We start from the raw sequence: 21,882 nt of genomic DNA on the forward strand, positions 1-21,882 counted from the left end.
TTGGATAATATTTTTTACAGCTTGCTCAAATACCGGAAGGTTATCAACCTTCTTCCGGCGACGATTGTGAACGATTATGTAAAGAAACGGACGCTTTGCTGGATAAATCTCGTGCCGCCGAAGATGCTGGCGATCTTAACACGGCCCTCGCATTATGCAATGCGGCCAGTAATAAAGCCAGAGCCGCGATGGACGCTCCATATAATAATCCACACACGATCACTATAGCAAGAATGAAACACAATACTTGCGTCATGAGAACGAGGAGTTTGCATAGGAGAATGCTGCAAGAACAAGTTACTGTTAACGGTGACAAAGAAGGTAAGGAATTGAGGTGTGATTATTCTGAAAATGTTTAGAATAAAAATATATATCTGACATTGGGTTTTCTCTCTTTCTTCCCAGATGGGGCGCCTGAAGGAAGACACTCGCGAGAGAACAGTAAATCGAGTCAACACTCGAGGCAAAGTTCGCGAGATAAAGGTAATCATTCCCGGCAAAATAGTCGAGAACTTCTAGCGAACGCATCAACGACAGTGGCAGATAAACCTGTTACGAAGAGTATTGAGATTTATGCTACTTTACCGAAGAAGAAAACTTTACGTAGTAAAGCAACAGCAGTAAATGTCATTGAGGACGAAGAATATATGCTGTACGATCGCCCGACACAAAGGACTGGCTTGTTTAGTCGTACGAAACGTTGTGAAGATGATAAAAAAGATAAGAAACGCGCGAGAAGTGAAGAAAGGAACAAGAACGTATCGAAGGATTTTTCGATAGCACCATCTCGATTGTCACCGTCTCCAAAAGGAGTAAAGATTGATAAGTCGAAAGAGACCGAGATTAACGTAACTGTCGTTAGAAATACTCAACTCAATAACACAGCTGCGATCGAGCAGAAGCAGGGAAAGAAACAGCACAAGATACGCAGAAAGTTGCTTATGGGCGGATTGATTAAAAGGAAAAACAGAAGTATGCCGGATTTACGAGAGGGGCAGGATGGTCCGACAAATGTGAATGCGGAAAGATCATCCGTCTTACCGAAACAGTCAGTAGACGATTCCAACGTTGGTCTAAAAGGAAATGATGTAACCCAATCATTGAGCGGTTACTTGTCAGAAGGACATCTGGAATTTGCCGGAAATGGACCTGGAAATACCAGTAATCCGAATCTTGAAAGAAGCCGTTTGATGAGAAAGAGTTTTCATGGCAATGCCGGCAAAGTGTTACACGTGGCAAAAGTGCCTCCGCCTCCTCCGCTCAGGACCACTTCTCAGCTTAGCAAGTCTAAGTGTTCGGGCGAAGTGCATAATGAGCAACAATCCGATAAAGCTGCATATCCTTTGCCGGACAATCGATGCGCACCCAACTCATCGCAAGAACAAAATAATTATTGGAATCACATGAACTCGAGCAACTCACCTAACGTGACAAACAGAAACTCAGACTATGCTGATTATTCCTCGGAATCGCATTCGCTGCCATTTCTCCCATCTTATAATGAACAAAATACCAATATTTCTGGAGCATGTCAAACAAATTACAACAATAAGCCTAGGATTCAAGATGATGTTGTACAGTACGCTAACGGCAAACTATATGAGCCGACCTTCGTTGTCACTCGCGCAGATGTGCACAACGAACAGAGTCCCGTTAAACAACAATTTCAACCAGATTCCTTACCACCTTATCCCGAAAACGGCAATATTTCGCATTCACGACAACCGAGCGAGGATTTCCCACCACCGCCGTATCCATTAATTCATTCAGTATCGCATTCGAGACAAGCTAGTGAGGAATTCCCGCCACCGCCGCCACCGATCGATGAGCCGACTCATTTTCAAGAAACTCAGCAGCATCACGTTTCTGTTCAACCACAACGTGCGCAGCAATTCGAAGCGCAACAGATTGGCGGTCTGTTAGCGCAGTTGCAAAACAAAAGGGAACAGATTTTAACAGATGATTTAAGTAAAGAGAAACGAATGCAGGAGCAGGAGGATGAGGAGAAATCATCAAGTGAAACGTGGTTGAGAGAACTGCAAGCTAAACAGGCAGAAAGGAAAATGAAGAGACAAGGACCTTTAAATCAAGACATTCCAAAAGTTAGGACTCCGTCAATACCGACAATTCCAGGACCGACTATCGCTAGAAGAACTAGTGATTTAATGATGAGTAATCTTGGACAGAGTTACGATCAAGGTCGTGACGTTACGGACTGTCCGAGAGTCGCTTCTTCGGTAAAAGATATGGCTGCTAGATTTGAACAGATCAAGCTCCAACCGACCTTGAAGTCCGATTCAGATGTGAAACTTCAAACGAAGCAGAATGTAAATTGCGTTTCTCCAATGTTAGTGTCGGATATGTCTCAGGAACCGTCATCGATGGAGGGTACAAAATCAGTCAAATTATCTTCTGAGAATTCCGTAGTCTTTACGAAGATGGAATCTTCAAATTCCCAAACTGTTTTAAACTCTAGTTTTGATTCGAGTTCCAGCCAAAACAGCTTTATTGCAATGGTGCCGTCAAATGAATCTGTTCAACAGAGCGAATTAAATGCCGCGATGTTATCCATGTCCTTGACACTTCCGCATGAGAATGGTTTGCCTGTTGATTGTCCGGAAGATGACATCAGCGAAGTGGCGATGCAAAACACTATACAAAACACAACGATACTGCCAAGCGAGGAGGATATTGCTCCGCGAAAGGTGAAACGGCGGATTGGGAAAAAGAAAAGCGTATCATTTTGTGACCAAGTGGTGCTTGTTGCAACAGCGGAGGACGACGAAAAGGATTCGTATATACCTAATCCTATTTTGGAAAGAGTATTACGTTCTGCGATGAATAAACCTGAAACTGCTCAAGTATTACGAGAAATCAGAAGTCTTCAGGAGGCAGAGACGATCCGTGAAAATACTGCCGCGAAATTTCAACAACAGACTCTTCCTTTAAAAAGCGAAGCCGATAGCGTACCGGCGACACCTTTCCAGGATCAACTGAGGAGCGTTAATCCAATTTCAGACACTATTAAACCTACGTTTGGACGAAAGAATTCGAGTGATTCGATTGGATCACTAATGGATAAGAAGTCCTGTGGATCTTGTGGAAACGAAGGTAAAGATGTGGTCGATGGTAAAGAAAGCTATCCTGGTATTTCCATGAACACTTCGAAACCGATGTCCTATTCACCGCAGCTGCAACAGCAAATCAGATATACTCAGAATGGATACACGCAATATATGCAGTCGGTATATCCGCAAACGCAAGCGTCCCATCCAAGAAATCAAATTATTCCTTCATCGCAGACTCAGAAACCAGCTAGTCCTTATCCGACGCAAATGAATGGACAATACATTCAAAATGGTATGCAACAAACAAAAATATTACCTCAGAAAAACGGTTATGGAACATACTATCAGCAGCAATTGCATAATCAATTGGAGCAGCAGCATAATCAAATGAATAAGCAAGCGACTGTTCAATCGCAGAATACTATGAATCAAAGAATTCCTTCTCACAATGCCAGTCCGATAACTGTCCAACATTCGCAACAGCAATTTTATCCGTCTAATCAATCGCCAAGTCCATATCAAAGTCAATATTCTCAAAGTTCCTATCAGGGTCATCCCTATCAGACTGTTCTTCCACAAAACAGAGCGGGCCAACCAATACCGCAATATCAACCATCATCTAATTCACTGGCCTATCAGCAGCAACAGCAACAAAACACGCAGAATTATCAGCAGAGACATGATAACTACCAGCGACAATTATCTCATAATCAAAAGCTAGAGCAACAAGGTCCTATGGCGTCTAATCAGTATCCTAAGACGATGCAGAACGGTCAAATACAGCCAAATGCGAAGTATCCCGCTTATCAGCATCCTCCACTTTCCAAACAGATGCACTTTGCGATGTCTACTGCGAAGGTTGTTCCGATGGTAACGCAGCCTCCTTTGCAGACGCCAACAGGCATTGCGACCACCGTGAGGGCACACGTAACACCCTGCAATCTCTGTCGAAAGAGAAATGTACTTGAGCCAACACTATATTGCTCGGATTGCGATTTTTACATGTCGCGATTCCGACCGACTAACAAAACTACTTGAGTTGCTTCGTATGAGGACGATTGAAAGACTTATACCGGTTTCATCGAATGTTAATCTTCGCTGATGAAGAAGTAGCTCCGCTCTCTTTGTAGCAAATTTATTAGTACATAGTATATCAGTAAAATAACAAGTTATTGATGTTTACAAAAATCCAAAATGTTTGTATTTTCTATAGCCGCGTTGTATTACAATTTAAATAATCTGTGTTGCAAAATACGACACCAAAAATTAAGCAATGCTTATTTCTTGAATGCAATTTAATAAATTTTTACATTGTTTCGAAAAATTAGATGTAAAATTAAATATATAATATAATCAATAATGCTTTAAATGACGTTCGATGAAGTACCGAAATATATAAATATTAGTTATATTATTTTGTACAAATATTAGATAATTTTTGATTGAAGACCCTCATTGTGCAGCTACTAGTTACACTCATATATAATACAATTAGATGTGTACGATTAGAATACTTTATTATTAATGACAATTTATTAATTTTAATGACAAAGTTATTAAACTTAAAAATTTAATAAAAATTCGCAGTGAAAACATTCTATTTTTAATTTCAAAATGGGCCAAAGTAAATTGAACTCAAAAAGACTAAAGTTTTTTAATATTTTATTATATTCTACTAATTTATTTCTTTTTTTACTTTCTTTTTCTCTCTCACACATACACACGTACTTTTTTTAAATCTTTTTTGTCGAGTTTTTGATTATTTGACAACGTTACGATAAAACAAGGGGCAAAAGAGTGAAAGAGAAATCCAGAGCTAATATCTGATTTAGTAAAAATTATAATCCTTTTAATTTATATCCTGATTAATCGAGGAATGGAAGAGCGAACAGAAAATCGAGTACGTGTAATTATATAGTATTATTATATAGTATTATATAGATCAATAATTTGTCATTAAGCTACCCTTGAAATCGAGACAAGTTAAGAAAAGATTGTCAAAAAGATCGTCTACAAACACAAAAGTATTGTTACAAATTTTATTAATAGAGACTTATTTTGTATAATTTATGTTATTTGTAGAAAAATTGTACTTAATCCTATTATTTTAGACATATTTTAATGTACTTATACAGTTTATTAAATTAGATTATAGATATTATTGTAACAGGCGCAGATTCTAACATAACATTAAATCATTTATTAGACATTTGTATTTTATAAAATAGTTCACCAATGTATTTAAATTACAGCGTTATTCATATCTAAAGTATATATTTTTATTTGTATATACGTAAATATAATCACGCTTTTTTTTCATCAGCACAATTCATTTTGTACGTCATAGTTGAGCGAACCACATTTTCTATTTCTATGCAATTGCATATTTTATTTTATTGCGCAGATGAGAAGTTGGAATTGTGATACTAGCCATGCTACATAGAACTTATCTTGTTAGGATAGAAACTGTATTGTAAATTATGAGAGAAGAATTATGTAGGGAACAGGTGAAACTTGATCTCTGAGAATGCGTGGAGTTTATTTTATGTTAACAATCTTTAAAGTTACATTTTGTGTATTAACATACATTGCGTTTTACATTGTATTACTTTACTTACTTTTAAGAGCTTACTGTAAGATCAATGTACAAATGTTCGATTTTATACTTTTTGTATGAGTATTTTGTTTTAAAAATACTTTACTTTTATTATGACATTAATAAAATTCCCTTGCAATATTATATAGTTGAATTTTTTGAACAATTAAATCATGTCTATGATAAAAGGAATATGTTTAATTTTATAACTATTGTTATTTCTACACGGAGAGAATTTTTTTCTTAGAGTTTACCCTGAAAATATGATAGTCGTGGGACAACAATGTGTATTTCGAAGAATTTTAATGTAAATCTTTCTCATTCATTAATAAAACTACAATAAACTATAAAATAAGTTCAATTAATTTTACTGAAGTGCATGGTAAAAATTTTTATTGTACCTCAACTATAATATTTTCAGGGTAAATTTTAAAAGAAAATTCTCTCCGTGTAGTTACAATAAATTTTAAAATTAATGTATATATATTACGTTAATTATAATTAACAATCAATGAATTAAGGTAGATAGTTAATAACTAATTATTAATAACTATTTGTTTTAATTGTACTAAATATTAAATACTAATTATATACTGTATACTAAACCGAACATTTTAATTAGACCATAATAATTTATTGTTCAATTTGATTTAATTATTTTTACATTTGCATGCTTGTAAACCCATATAAAACGACATAATTATAACCAATATAGGTTTGTAACTTCTCGTTACACCAGCTAATGCTTTTTCATCTAGAGCTCGATTATTTTATAATTAGGTTTCTCTTTGCTATTATCAACTGATAAATACGTAACTCTCGCGCACTCATTGACTGATGGTAAGTCATACCATCTAAGTAAGTCATACCTCTCACGTTGCTGACAGATGTCGCTCGCACTGCTATATCGGGTGAAAAGCGGCAGGCAGGCGGTCACTTGTCGCTGCGCAGTTTCGAACGCGCGCCACATCAGCTGATCGGCGCTTCGGAGCAATCGTGAGATTGTCAACTGTTCCACGCAGGTGGTGCTCGATTCGTAATGGCGTATGACGGCTGAGGAGCCACGGGTGCGAAACGCGCACGGGTGCTCGAGTTTTCGCGTATCCGACAAGATCGGGGTGGTGATTAAGTGCCGCGGCGCGTTGCACGTGTGTCGGTGTGTCGTGGTAAGATGAGCGCGTCGACTGGCGTGCTGCCGTCGTACCAGCGCCTTACGAACGGCGTACCGGTGCCGTTGTTCTCGAGACGGTCCTTCCGCCCGCGCGAGAAGTACCTGATCCTTCTGGTATTCATGACGTTCGGTGTCGTGTGCTTCGGTGCGTTCTTCTACTTGCCGGATTTTCGTACCGGCGGTGCCGCCGTGAACAGTGTCTACCGCGTGTACCAGAGCATGCAGAAGGCCGGACCGGAGCTGCTGCTGCCGGTGCCACCGCGCGCCTCCGGCGACGTCAAGGACTCGCGTTCGTCCGCGATCGGACATCCGAACGCGGTGCCGCCGGGCCACGAGGGTAGCGATCATCAAGACGTACACCTCGTCGAGGACAAGCAGAAGCTGCAGGTGCAAATTCGCGCTTCCCTTGAATCGATCTCTCGATTCGATTGTGCGAATGTCCCCTCTCGAATGCCTTGCCCCTTGAACGAGTCTCCTTGTCGTCAACAGGAAACACTTTTCTCGTGCAATGTTGAATTCCCTCCAGTAAACAGTACCGTCGCGGTAGAAAGCACAAGATTGACATGCTCCGTTTGCGTTAGGTCGTGCTCCGTTTGTTTACATACGGCCATTGTAACGTACATGGCTGACGCACGTGCGCGGACTCCACGCGCTGTCACTTCGTTCACGATTCCGTCTCAATGGCCGATAACAATCGTCTACGTTTGTTTCAGTTTAAGACAACCGAACCAGACGTCTCATTAATAGATATTAATTAATGATATTGACATCTCTAATAATAATAATCATCGAGATGACCGATTCCGCATCTCGATGCAACATTAATACGATCAACAGTTGACGTAGTATTTTGAGATTAGGACGTCGCGTCGTGAGAGCGTCTATTCGCAAATATGGATTCAGATAGCACACAGAGCGTCTAAAGGGAATTCTTTTTTTTTTACTCTCGACTTATATGATGAATTCTTGTTTGTATTTCGCCTCATTTCTAATAGTGCTTCTGAGAATTTCAAAAGATTTCATTTTTATGTTACTAATTACAAGCTTTTTTCAGATTCAAAAGGCATTCTTTTTCTGCCCTTTTCTATTTCTTAATTTTGTATAAGGATAAATCATACTTTGATTTTTATACAAATTAAGTATTACTTATATTAAAGGTGTAAATTGTATAGAAAAATAAGTATATCAATACATTTGTATTATATTTTTGAGTTTTCTTTGAATGAGTTATTCATTTAAAGAACTCAAGAAGCTAAACTATTTTCAAGTTTAAATGGAGATGTGTTATCTGGAGAAGCGTTCTTAAATCTCCTTTTTTGTTCGAGAATCATTCGAGCATAGTTCCCTTTGTTTGCTCGTTTTCTCATATCTTTCCATTAAGTGCAGACGCATTTTAAAGTGTATCTTAAAGCGTAACTGATTTGATTGTTTAAACTCGTCTAGATTAAAGCCTATTTAATTTCACTCGGTAAATGGGGGCAACAAACATGATATCGGATATCTTTAACGACTTGCTGTGCGACTTGCACGCCGACGTTGAAAAACTCCCGTTTCGTTTGCGCTCTTTTCCTTCCATTCAACGTGAGTAGGTCGCGCAAGGTCGCGCCATGAACTTGCCCTTGTATGGCGATGCATCTTCATGATTCAATATCTGGATAAAGGTGGTCGATTATATATAGTACCTACATACCTTGAAACTAAGTAAAAATTACAAAAGTAAGCAAATTCACTAGAATATACATATATAATTTTATTGATCAACATCTAGTGAATTTGCTAAAAACTATAAGTATAGCTTGATGATTTTTAACTGATTTTGCTCGAAAAAAAAAAACAGAAAAATAAATAATATTTAAAGGAAAATTGATTTTTGTTGAAAAGATATATATTAAATTTGATATAGATACGGATAAACAAATAGATTGTTTACTTGTGATATGTTCTCTGTGATAAATTTACGCTTTTATGATAAAATTTATATAAATCGAAGTTTTGACTGAGAAGTTAATTGATACGGGTAAGCGTACTATTAGAATTGTATGTAGCAAATATGATTTATCTTGTTTGTACGCGTGACTCGTCCCGCTGTTATTTCTGTTTCGCCGTTCTCTTCTCTTTCGTAGGAAATCATAATCAAGACTTTAAACGCACGTTGCTTTTTCGTCATAAATCAAAAGCGCGTTGTTGCAGTTGATTTTTCGAAAGGTCAAATTCTGTAGTAAATTACACCATTATGGCAATATCTTAATTTGTTGTTTAAAAATTGAGATTCCACGAAGCTAAGCCTCGCAGAATGTAATAACGTTTTTTTTTTTTTATTTATTCCGAGTCTTGGAACGTGGGAAGTGACTCGAATAAAGACGTACGTGTACGAAGGGAAATGCGATCTATTGGGGCAGCGTTATGTGAACATGCGAAAGAAGATATCCCGTGATAATATAAATAGCATTATCGTCGAGTAGCGATTATGTACGCGCGTTGCCGCATGAATGTGCATTTGTCACACACAAGTAGTAATCATACTAACAATAAGTCGTTATGAAATGGCAATTATTGAGATAAGATGGATATATAGAAAGTATTTATTTAAAAACATTGGCGAGAGAAAGATGTTTTACTACGATTAACAATATTGCGTTATTTTTGTAGTCATTATCTCAGTAATCTTTGTTTCTCAGCAGACATTTTCTCAGGGAATCGTTATTTTACGATCTTGTGGAAATGAAATTAATGAGACTGAATAAAAACGTGTTTTCCGTATACGAAAGAAGTTCTCATAGTTTTCTTTTTTTTTTTTTTTAATGTGATACTTATAACGGTAAGGCATTCGAGAGCATGCAATTGTTCGAACGTGAACAAGGCGAAGATGAATGTACTTCCGTGGAATTCTAGATTACAGATGGCATGCGTGATTTTCGTGAAAATGCATTGGTTTCTTTCCGTAGCAATGATTAATCCGTACAGTCATTTAAGTTTAACGAAGCTGTGGACTCCTGTGCTTAATAAACTGCGGATATTTATTTATATTCATATATATACATTTTTGCAAGTTTTATCGGCATAGTTTTATCGGCAGAAAAAAAGATTACAATCTTAGACAAGATTACAATCTTTACAAGATACAACATCTTTATTTTACAAATACTGAGATAAATAAAAATAAAAAATAAGTTTATGTGTTTCACTTTTGTTTAATAAAAGCAGAATAGCGAAAGCTGAAGCTTATTTTACATTTATGTCTTAAGTAAAAAGAGAAGTGATTTAAAAAATTTAAAATTTTTAAATTTAAGAGTTCGATTTTCAACTAACTTAATTTGAGCGAAAATGAGTGCATTTGCATAGTTATTGTCTGTATTATGCATTAGAGATAACGAAACCAGTCATGGAAATCCAATGTTTGTTGTGCTGTAACATTTAAATCAGATATTGATATAAACAAACGCTTAGATTGAAATTATTTTGACTAAAATGTCGGTAGTTTCCTATTTATTGTCACATGTGAATGTGCATATTTGAACAGACTCTTTGGCTATTATTTTTATTTAAAAAATAATTATATATTAGCTTAAATGAATAGAAAGTAAATGTGAAAAGTAAAATGCTCAAATGTAATTTTAAATATATGTTATACATTTTTTCTATTTCAATTATCTTTATATACATTTTTTTGAAATAGCAATGCCTTACGATTAAATTGAACTCATCGATTTCTATTTTTGAATCGAATCTAGAAATACAAACAGAATATTTGTTCAAAAATTGAAAAAAAAAGCGGTTATATATATTTGTATATTCAATCTAAATAAATCCATATTCAAATGTAAAAATATAATAGAACAAATCAATGCATTTCGTGATTAAATGTCATATTCATTAATAATTATTAATTAAAAGTATACTGTATGACTTTTTCGCATGCCATCTAAAATGATCGCGGAATACATGTCGAATGCGCGCTGAATTTTTAGGCAAAAATTAACGAGGAGTATCAACAACAAAAGACATTAGAGAAACCGGACATGGGTGAATCGCGAGTGCGTACAAGTAGTTCCTCATCGTTGATAGTGCACAAGGAAGAAACGGTTTTGGTGACAGTGCCACCAGCGCCTGCGGATAAGCTGCCATTAATTGTCGGCGGAGAGGATAAGGATCACATCGCCAGACAACGAAGGGACAAAGTGAAAGAGGTGAGTTTCGATTTAGAAAATATTTGCATGACAAACTGTAAAATATTTGCGAATAAACAACGACAAATGTAGGGATGACTTGTTGACCATACATAATTTGAAGCGATATATCGTACATTTTAATTAAATATTTTTAAATAATATGCTTAAATGAAAAATGTATTGTACAATATATACAATATTTTTTATATTTTAAAAGATCATTTCTGCAATGTAATTATTCTCATAATCGCTTGCCATTGTACAATATATTACTTTTTTGATCGTTGCATTGAACATTTTTTGATTACTTATTTATTTTAATATTAAATAAAAATTATATTTATTTTAACGTAAAATTAAATTATTATAATTTACGAATGAAAAATTTCTACTTAATATCTCTCTTTTATAATAATTATTACGATAATATTGTACTTATTATAACATAATTCGATTCTGTTATATAATGAAACATGCAGTAGTGTTTAAATATTTTATTAAAAGAAAATTTGGATTCTAATGGATTAATTATATTATCACATGATATAGGTATGTCGACGAAAAAAAAATTAATATCTGGATTAAATTGATATTTGGATATAAAATTAAAAATTATTTAAGAAATTATTATGAGCGATTTTTCAATAAATTTTATATTACAAATGTGAGAACATATTTCTCGTATTAAGATCACATTTCTATTACTTATTTTGAATGAGGAATTCCTGTTTATTGCGATTTTATGAAAGTCAACATTGTCAAAACTCGATTATTTAAATAGTATCTTTCCATGTGATTCGTGAAAAATTATGTAGCATCTCACGCATCACCGAAGAAATGCTGCTGCCATTATTTTCATATAAAAGGGAAGTGAGAGAAGCTGTTTTTTCGTGATATAGTAGTAATTTTGCTTGTGTCGATCTATGTCGTGTTTTGCAAAATAATGAACCGGGATTTTTAAATTGACCCCGAGAAGTTCAATCTCCTTGCACAATGCGCCACTCTACGCTCTGCATGCAAATTGCTTCTATAAAAACTGTAGGATCATAACGACTTTAGCCATAAAAAAAACACTTCCCCGCTGACTTGCAGATTCTATATATGTATAAGTATATACTTATTTCAAAATTGAGTTTTATATATATATATAAAAACTCAATTTTAGAATAAGTTCAGAAATTGCATAATGCACACTTAAAGAAACAGATGAGTCTGTATAGATACTTCAACAAATAAGAGTGACTGACGAAATATGAGAAAATTTACTTACATTTTTAAGCACTATATATAAGATTTTGGAAATCGTGAATTGGAAAGAGGTTACTGACTCTATATGAAAAAAAATAGATCAATAAAAAGTGAAATTTTTTCATATATGCGTTGTTTTTTTTTTCAGAAAATCGACTTTATATTTACCGGGTACGAATTTAATTGTTGAATTAATTATTAAAGCATCAAAACACATGTTAGAAAGAAACGTTTTTAAAAATCGAGATAGAAACTTATTTGGTGGAACAAAATTGTGTATTTGACAGAATGGATATTTTTAACAATTTATAAAGTAATAAAATTTATTATGCTTAAATATCTTGTTTTTATTGTGCATTTTCGATTGTTCCGTACAATAATAAATATAAATATGATCAAAGATAATAGTTTGTAGCGAGATACAAATTGAGATAAAGTTAAGTGCATGAAGCGCATATGTACTCGGGGAATATTCAAAATCGATTTTCTCGAAAACAAAACCTCATATGAAAAATTTATTCTACAAAAAAATTTTTAACATACTTTTTCATGTAGAATCACCTCTTTCCTTGTACCATAATTTCTGGAATATTTTTATATAAATATATTAATATAGTATATTAATTATATATAAAATAAATCAAATTTATTAACGTTTTAAATATATCTTTGTGTACTATTTTCAGTATGTTGATGTGATATTTTTGAATAATACACAGAAAAAATGAGATCACATATAACAGACGTAACCGAAAACAGTTTAACTGAAAATCTTGTTATTTCAATGATGATATTAATGGAATAAATACGCCATACTTTTGTTTCAATAAAATGTTATTTATTTCATTAATATTATTATTGAACAAATAAAATTATTTTCAATTAGGCTGCTATTGGTTTAATACAATATAATTTTTTTACGTGTAATATTATACATATTGATTATTCAATTTGCGAATATATAATTTATCAATGAAATTTTATATATAATAAGTATACTTTTAAGATACACCTATGTACATATTTTAATTCATTTTCATTAAATTTTATTAGAGAAAGAGATAGTTAGAATGTTAGAAAAAAAAATTGAGAGAGAACGAGAGAGAACGAGAGAGAGAGAGAGAGAGAGAGAGAGAGAGAGAACGAGTACGTGTCAATGAGATTTTTTTATGTGCTTTACAAATTATTGTAAAATTTTACACAATATAAGTATACAATTTTTAGAATTGTTAAATGGTTTAACTAAAATTCATTGCATGGCAGTGTAAGCTGATAATTTGTTATATTCAGCTAGATTTTCCACGATATCGGCATTCGAGGTCAATTTTATTTAATTTTGTTCATCCACCTTCCGTTTTGTTCTTTTTTCTGGACTAAATAAAAATGTATGGAATTCGCAGTCTCGTTTGATTTGCAATTTTGCGGTGGTATCGATTCCAAGCGCAATTTTATAAGCGCATGTTATATTTTAATTGGGAAATCGCGTGCATTTACGGGAAAGTTTTAATTACCCCGTTCTCGATATAAAGAGATAATACAACTACTTCCTTTTTTTTGAAAATCGAAAATTGCGATTATTATCGGCGCGTTAATTTGAATACGGTCGACAATAATGATCATCAATCGACGCGTACATATGGTCTAGCAATTAGGTTTGTGCTGCATTCGTGTGCGAATCGTTTGCGATTCGTCATTTGATGCGAGATAGGATTTGAAGTCACGCGATATCCTGTGCAACGTGGTAGTAGCAATAGTGTAGAAATATCAAATCACACAATTTGCGTTGCTCTGTTACAACTTTTGTCAGAAAAAAACCTGTCTTGTTACGAATAGAACGATTTACAATAAAGGATAGTTTTTTATTGTAAATTTTATCGAAGATTTATAACGTACTACTCTTTAAATGAACTTATCTCAAAATGATTGTGTTATGTTTAATTTGATCTTATTAATTATATGTTGGTTTCATCTTGTAATGACATTCTTCGAAGTAATGTGCTGTATTAAGATTCATCGTTAAATTTGTTTGTACTAGTTGATTATGTATTGTTGCTTTGTATTCATTCATCTTCATCATTTGGTTACGCCTATTCATTTCGATGTCATAGAGAATGCTTTCTTGTTCTCTTTCATGCTAAAAGTATTCGCAAATATTGTTATCGTACAACTGGATACACTGAACGGCCTTCATAAAATAATAATATTATAATTAAAGAATATTATAATTTTAATAAATAAAAACGTTATTAGCGGAAAAATTCTTTTTTTTTCTATTTATTTTTTTCAAAGAGATATAACGATTAAGAACTTTAATTTTTGATTAAAGCAAACGCGAAAAAATTTAAAAAATGACAAAATTTTGGAATATAATAAATGTAAAGCGTAAAGAAGATGTAAACAATTTCTATTATTTAATTGAAATTAAGCACATAGTAAAATGAATACGAGTCTCTTTTTTTTTAAATGAATTCGATTATCTTTTTTCAGAAAAAACTTATTATCTATTATAAAAATTATTTATTATTAAAGCCATCAATTGATGTTGGTTATTATATATTACGCGCACACTGTGAGTTTTTTAAAAGACTTTTCATTACGCTAACGTGCATTAACTATCCCCTTTGGCTTTTAGCTAGTGTTTGCACATTGAATTCTAAATGTATAAAAAACGCTATGTTTGAGTATTACTGGTTACGGTATGAAAGTAAACTAGAACGCACTTATAATTTTTTAATCGCACGGCTTGTCAGTTGCAACTTGCGGCTACATTTTAGTAATTTTCACGATTCACGTACTTTCGCAATTTCGATATTTGCACATAAATGGAAATCAGCGCGACGAGATGAAATATAATATTTATGCTTTGAAAAATAAATGATAAAAAGTAAACTATATAATAGTTCTCTGCATATTAGATTAATACAATATTTTTTAAAATCTTGAATTGAAATTAAGATCTCTTAAGAGATATATTAAAATCTGGATTAAAACCTTTTCCAGAAATATTTTTAATTTTATTTATTAAAGAAAGTACAGTAAATGAGAGAAAGAACTCTTATATTCCCTTCTAACAATCTTGGTGCATTCGATATCGTTCTATTATGTTGGCTGCAACATTTAAATGAGAAAACCGATTGCGCAATCATTGTAGCCGACTATTAATTGCGAACATATTACATTACAACTAGCATAGAATAGAGGTTGTTGATAAACAAGTGACGGAATTAATATCACGACCGTTTATTGTTTGAAATCTATTGATTGCAGTAATGAGTGTTTAAGCAGAGCGTACAGTATCGTCCTCGATGAATCAATTCATTTTTCGATTGATATCAATACCTATTAAGATTATAAATACTAGATTTAATTGTATTTATACTGATTGCGATTGTTGTTAGTTCCTTTATGACACCATTGTGCGGATGTCAAATCATGTGCACGTGCATGTGCAACGTGCATGTTGATACTTCTATGGAAGGTTATATTACATACGATTATATATTCCTGAATATGACATAAGTATATCTAATTGTATTTCTAACGCACTTCCTGATTACAAAAATTTAGATAATAAATGTAAATTTGATAATACATAAAAGAAAATTTTATGTCTCTCTCTCTGACAATCTTGCTGTATTCAATAGTTGATTTGAAAAGCATTTGCATCATCTTCATCGACATCATTAAGATGTCTTCTTATAGTTTTGTCCAAAAAAAGCTCATTTTTATTTGATGTTCATTATAAGCGCATTATATATTGACGAACTTGGAAGTTTGTTTGCAAAGAAAGAAATATATATTCATCACGATGAACGTAAGGAACAGAAAGGCTTAATTTAACTATACGCATGAATGTTTTTATTAACGGTTCACAATTTGCTACGCGCTATACCGGTACGATCCGTAGAAACGTTGGTATATGCGGCATTCACCGAAGCGAATTCTGAAAGCGATTTTAGTCGCATACCCTTGTGTCGCCTTGCCCAAGTCATCGAACATGTTCTTTAGTTTGGAGGTTCTTCTTGCAAACTCATTATTTCAACGGTGCATTGACCGCATTATGTTCAATCTCGTATCGTATTGGTTGCACGGTCACGCGCCGGTAATCGGGACAAATTTAATTTCTCCGCTGCAAAATGAATCCTTGAACTGTCGCTTCATGGCAGTTCATGAGAACATCTCTGCGAACTTTTCATTATTTTTTCAGGGAATATTTTCGATGATTAATACACAGATTCTAGACTTAGCAAAACTGATTATTAAATTGCTCTGACTTGGTATCGTATTATTCTTTTTTTTCCATATTATAATAATATTAAAAGTATACATACATTTTTATACATACAACATAAAACAATGATACTAAATTTATATTAATTGATATTAAAAATATGATCGATATATAGTATTTTAATATTTATGAAACTTTCGATCTCTCTTCAAATTAGTGTCATCGCAAAATACAGTAACGTTAAAAAATTTGTTGTATCAAAAATCCGGTTAAAATAGTTAAAAAAAAAAACAGCGTGAAATCTTTTTCGTTTACATAGGTATGAGTTTATTGTCAGTGCAGAATTGTATTTGTTAGTTAAACTAACCACGTTGCAAATATATCTTTCTTTTAAAATCAAATCTGTATTTGATCAAACCGTTTCTCTTCATATAACATCGAACATTTTAACATGCTTCGACTCGATATGATCATATCGAGATCTGTTCGTATTTATTTGACATCCCGCACGCATGTCAGAATTTTTATATGGTACAATGAGCGTGTCGTGTAAACGCATCGATGTCGAATTGCACGGCAAACATAGATAACGATGAAGCTACCAACCTATCATATCTGATCACTCGTCAAATTTCCGACTGCAACCAAGCGTATTCCTTTTTTAAACTTCATGAATGACTGACCGTGCCACTATGTATTTATCGGACCTATTAAACCTGCTGATCCGCGATGATTGGTTCCAGCTTCATCAAATTTTAGTCACTTTGAATCACGATCCTATCTATGATTCGCGCTGCATATTCAATGAAAATCTTTTATATAGGTCTGTCTAGACTTTCTGTTAAAATAATTTCTGCATTTTTAATTTAGCTGCCATTTGTCCATAATAATAATTAAGACTTGAATTTAATAATAAATTCCTCGTTTTTGATCTATCAATTTAGGACTTGTGTTTTTTTAGGTTTATTTTTTATTTGTGACTTAGACGGTGGTTTAGGAAATTATTATTTAGTGGATTTTGCAATTATTTTTTTAGAATGTTTTCGAAAATCTGAAAATAATCTTTTATATTTAATTACAAAAAAATAAGGATTAAGAGCTTTTGAATCCAGAAAACTGGCAATTCATATGAAACTGTATAAGTTTAGCTTATTAGAAAGTTAACAAGTTCATGAAATTCTGTAGTTTATGAAGATAAACATAGCTTGAAATAATTTACAAACTTAGAAGTTTATAAATTTACTATAATAATATAATAATTTATTATAATATTAATATATATAAATACTCGTATGTAAATATAGAAATATGTAGAGGGATTTATAGATTTTTTAAATTACATAAATCATATTAATATATTAGTTTATTTTCAATTTAGTAAATCATTGATTTTTTTGGTCAGACTGGAATTAATTATATGTATATGTTATAAATCTAGTAAAATTCGTTTTTTTTACAATCTCAGGAAATATTTTATTCTGTTAGGCATCAGTTGACATTTCTGTAAATTGTTAATGAGAAATATGAGATATTTTATTTTTGATAATAAAAAATAATAACATTAAATTGGTCTGTTTTGTTTAAACATTGGTTTGACGAACGACTTGATACGCATAATTTAATTTAAGCCACGCACGCAAGTCGTCATGGCCATCTACTTTTGTTGCTTTATATTGAGTGGTCACTTGTTCTTTATTATAAACATATACTTGTTTACAGTTAAATATCTATACGCACTAATAGTTATATTTGCATTCCCCTAGCAATGCACTTTACATTTTTGTGATAAGCATAATTACTATCAGAAAAATTTTTCTTTGTCTGTCTGACGTTAGAATTGACAAAAATTGTGAGAATATTCTACGAGTAGTATCTTTCTTTTTTAATATTAGAGTACAATTTAAAGATGAAAGATCGAAAAAGTGGATAAACGTCATTCTATGTACGAATTTTAAATTACTTGACGAGTATATGGATAAAAAAGATAAAATGTTTAATCATATAATTAGTAATTTATCAATGGTAAAGATCTAAGTATGATTAAGGATAAAATAATAGTAGAGTGTTTACTTGATTTTAGATATGCAGTTTTTGTTTGTCATATATATATTTTTTTACTTGCATATTGTAAGTAAAATTATTATAAAAAATGCAATAGGCTCCGAATTGTAATTTAAAACATCGCATTAAATTGATGATTGTTTACGAAGATAATTAAAATATAACGCGACAATTATTTTGTAGTCCCTTGAGAGAGTGTGAGAGGAAAAGCTCGAGTTGAGAGAAATGAACGATGTATTCACGAACGATTCATTTGCTGTCCATTGTGGACGACCAACCACTTGCAACTACGTAATCCAAGCTATTACTATTTCATTGCAGTGGAGTTAAAGAGACGCATCCGGTCTCCAAATCTGGCAATCAACTTGGATATAGTTTAATCGTTTACATGTAGATAAATTGTGAACCGTGAGATCGGATTTATCAAGCGAAATAATTTGAGTTTTTGTAAATTAATAACAGCTAAACGAAACGCAACTGAAAAGCTTTGCAATATATTTTGTATTTGGTTGAGAATCTTGTATCAAATTGCAATCCGATAGAAACGAGGTTATTTTAGGTAAATTTAATAGAGAAAAAGCCGTACGATATTCTATTTTTATTTCACTAATAAAACTTGGAAACTATTAAGGTTATCTCATATTAGAACAACTGTTATTTTCTTTTCGGCAGAAATTAATAATTTACAAAATATAAAAATAAAGAAAGATACAGTCGAAGTATTCCGTATACGAAGAATTCACATTTTTCGCTTTTCGTTTTATCAAAATGGTTATTGCGTATGTCTTTTTAAGATAGCGCTTAGCTTTGCGTGTGAAATTAGATTGCATTCGCTTTAGACGTGGAAAAACTTTATCACGCGAGTAACGGTGCCGCAACGTTCTTGGTTAGTTAATGCATGCATGCACGTTCGAGTCGATGTCGAATCGTATTTGCATGCGACGTATCGCGATTATCCTTTCGCCACACAAGATCGTTTGAAATAGATACAAGAATAAGAATCGGTTATCTTCATACATAGTCACTTCTATTTGCACTTCTATTCGCATACATATATATTCTGAGAAAAAAATTTCTTATTTAAAAAAAATAAAAAGTAATAAATGTATTGTGAATTAATAATTTTATGCGATAAAAGATTTTGCAATATTGAAGAAAAAATCTAATGTTAAATTTGAATTAAGATATAAAAGGGTAAGAAATTGAAATTATCGAGAGTTAAAATTATTAAAAAATCAAAGGGTTCTCTACGCAATGCTTATAATCGTCTTTTCGGCATTATTACATTTATTACGGCATTGAATATCACACGGCCGAGAAATGGCCTCGATGGACGCATATTCAAAATTGTTACGGGGGCTATAAGCAAAAGCCGTTCAAGAGTATTACAGTATTTTAAGATCCTCATTATTCCAGGCTCCTTCTAATTTCACGTTTATCCTTTATCCAGGCGCGTTTATATACCGTTACTCCGGTCCGACAATCAAGTAACAGCGTCGTATCCCGGAATATCGGGCTACACAGATGAAAATTGCAACATTGTATGCAATTGATTTCCTCTTCCCTCGCTCAGTGTTCCTGCCGTATCGCCATTCTCTTTGTACTTTTGGGAGATTTCATGGACGTTTTTTCGTTAAGGATACCCTCGCACGCCTTGGACGCGTATACGCGGTCATCATCGTTGATCACGCGACGCATCGCGCAACTGGCAATTCCCGCGAGATTCTCGTAAATTTTGACCCGCCTAATGACGTACTTTAGGGTCCGTAATGCCGATGCAAGAGCAGTCTCGTTGATTTAAAAAAGTTACAGAATCACGCGTGCGTACGTAATCCACGAAACGCACTTCCGCCAATTATACAATGCAATTTCTAATTCGATGACCAGCGGCGGCTGTGTCAGAAACATTTTCTTCTTTGGGTCCTTTTTTTCTTGCGATTACAATTGCTTATGCTATTTTCTGTCGAAACGATTCATAGTAATCATCCGCAACAGACAGAATGATACACAGAAAAAAAAAATACAAAATTTTAATAAATCATTTGTTCGAATAGCGCCAACTAAATATTTATTAAATGTAAACATATGTTTATTTGGCCCAAGAACATTAATTTAATTTAGCTATCATTTTTTTCATTGAGTAAATATTTATTTACTGTTATATACTAAATATTTAGTTGGCACTATTCAAATAAATATCTATTAAAATTTAGTATATATTTTTTCTCAATACGAATTTAAATTTTAACTGAGAATGTTTGAGAATGAGCCATGCGGTATTTGCAATTCATATACGATTTAACCTATTGTGAAAATAATATACGTAATATATTTAAATTTGCGTATTGAATTTTAATATATAAATTTGAAATATTGTAATATATAAAAGTTAATAGATAATATACGAGATCAGGATAATTTAATAGATAAATAAATGCGTATATAAATACGTAATAAAAAGGAACAGTGATAATGAGTTCGTAAAAATCGGATTTGATAAAAAAATGAAAATTGATCTTAGATTTAGTGCGCGTATTGGTGAATGTAGAGCGAACATAAATATCGTTTAGTGTGCAGGCGATAACAGGAGATTTCCGTTTATCACGAAAGATGGGAGATTCGAATGGTCAATTGTTCGAATGTCGCTTTCCTTTAACAGAGGCATATAGGACCGCGGGATTTTTCGTGAGCGCTATCGATAGAGACATATTCTCGTTGATATCGCAGCGATGCACGTCGCATTCGCAGCCACGTACTGAACGGACATAGATAAATACACGTGTTCGCCGATATCGACTCGGCGGCCGAGCACGCTGCATCTTCGCTACGTGCATGGAACGTGGAATGGAGACGTTTTATTGAACGTTATCCCTGATCGTTTGTAATCATTTCGCGGGATCGGCGGCGTGCCGTGCGGACTTGGAAAATGGAAAGAGCTGCTGTGGATACGGAGGAGCAGACGGAGAAACATGAGGCGGTCAGATCGTAGAATCTTTGACAAATAAGCGGAGAGAGAGAGATGGATAATGAGCTACAATCTAGATTATGGATAGTTATTAAATTTCTACGTTACGACTGATTGATAGTTGCCTTGATATAAGGATGTATATGTGTATAAGAAAGCTGGAACGTGTACTCATAAGGAAAAATAGAATAATAATTATTTTTATAAAATACAATAGATTGGAGATTAAACAGTAAATAGTATTTAATGTTACGTATACAAGAATCATTGATGTGAAGTACATATTATAACAGTGTATCCGTATACTTTTGAAGTAAGATTACTTGGTGTAATCTAGCAGCAGTTATTTCAATGATAGCGGAGCGATACTCAT

General features: G+C 33.3%; 2 protein-coding genes across 5 annotated transcripts in view; both read left to right on the top strand.

The window, feature by feature from the left end:
- LOC108753906 overlaps positions 1 to 4,324 on the top strand; it is a 67,879-nt gene extending 63,555 nt beyond the window's left edge. For 2 of the 4 annotated variants that reach the window (XM_018495885.1, XM_018495887.1), the window contains 2 exons: positions 21 to 321; positions 406 to 4,106. In XM_018495885.1, coding sequence (XP_018351387.1) covers positions 21 to 321; positions 406 to 4,106 — 4,002 coding nt within the window. Of the gene's footprint in view, positions 1 to 20; positions 322 to 405 lie in introns of all 4 variants that reach the window. The other 2 variants (XM_018495886.1, XM_018495888.1) reach the window with 1 other exon arrangement.
- Positions 4,325 to 6,718: 2,394 nt separating this feature from the next.
- Positions 6,719 to 21,882, top strand: part of LOC108753888 (mannosyl-oligosaccharide 1,2-alpha-mannosidase IA) — a 619,733-nt gene continuing 604,569 nt past the window's right edge. Inside the window, exons 1-2 of the mRNA XM_018495850.1 lie at positions 6,719 to 7,222; positions 10,804 to 11,022. Coding sequence (XP_018351352.1) covers positions 6,836 to 7,222; positions 10,804 to 11,022 — 606 coding nt within the window. The 5' untranslated portion in view covers positions 6,719 to 6,835. The remainder of the gene's footprint in view (positions 7,223 to 10,803; positions 11,023 to 21,882) is intronic.

The sequence above is a fragment of the Trachymyrmex septentrionalis genome, unplaced genomic scaffold (assembly GCF_001594115.1).
Source record: "Trachymyrmex septentrionalis isolate Tsep2-gDNA-1 unplaced genomic scaffold, Tsep1.0 scaffold73, whole genome shotgun sequence".
NCBI lineage: Eukaryota > Metazoa > Arthropoda > Insecta > Hymenoptera > Formicidae > Trachymyrmex > Trachymyrmex septentrionalis.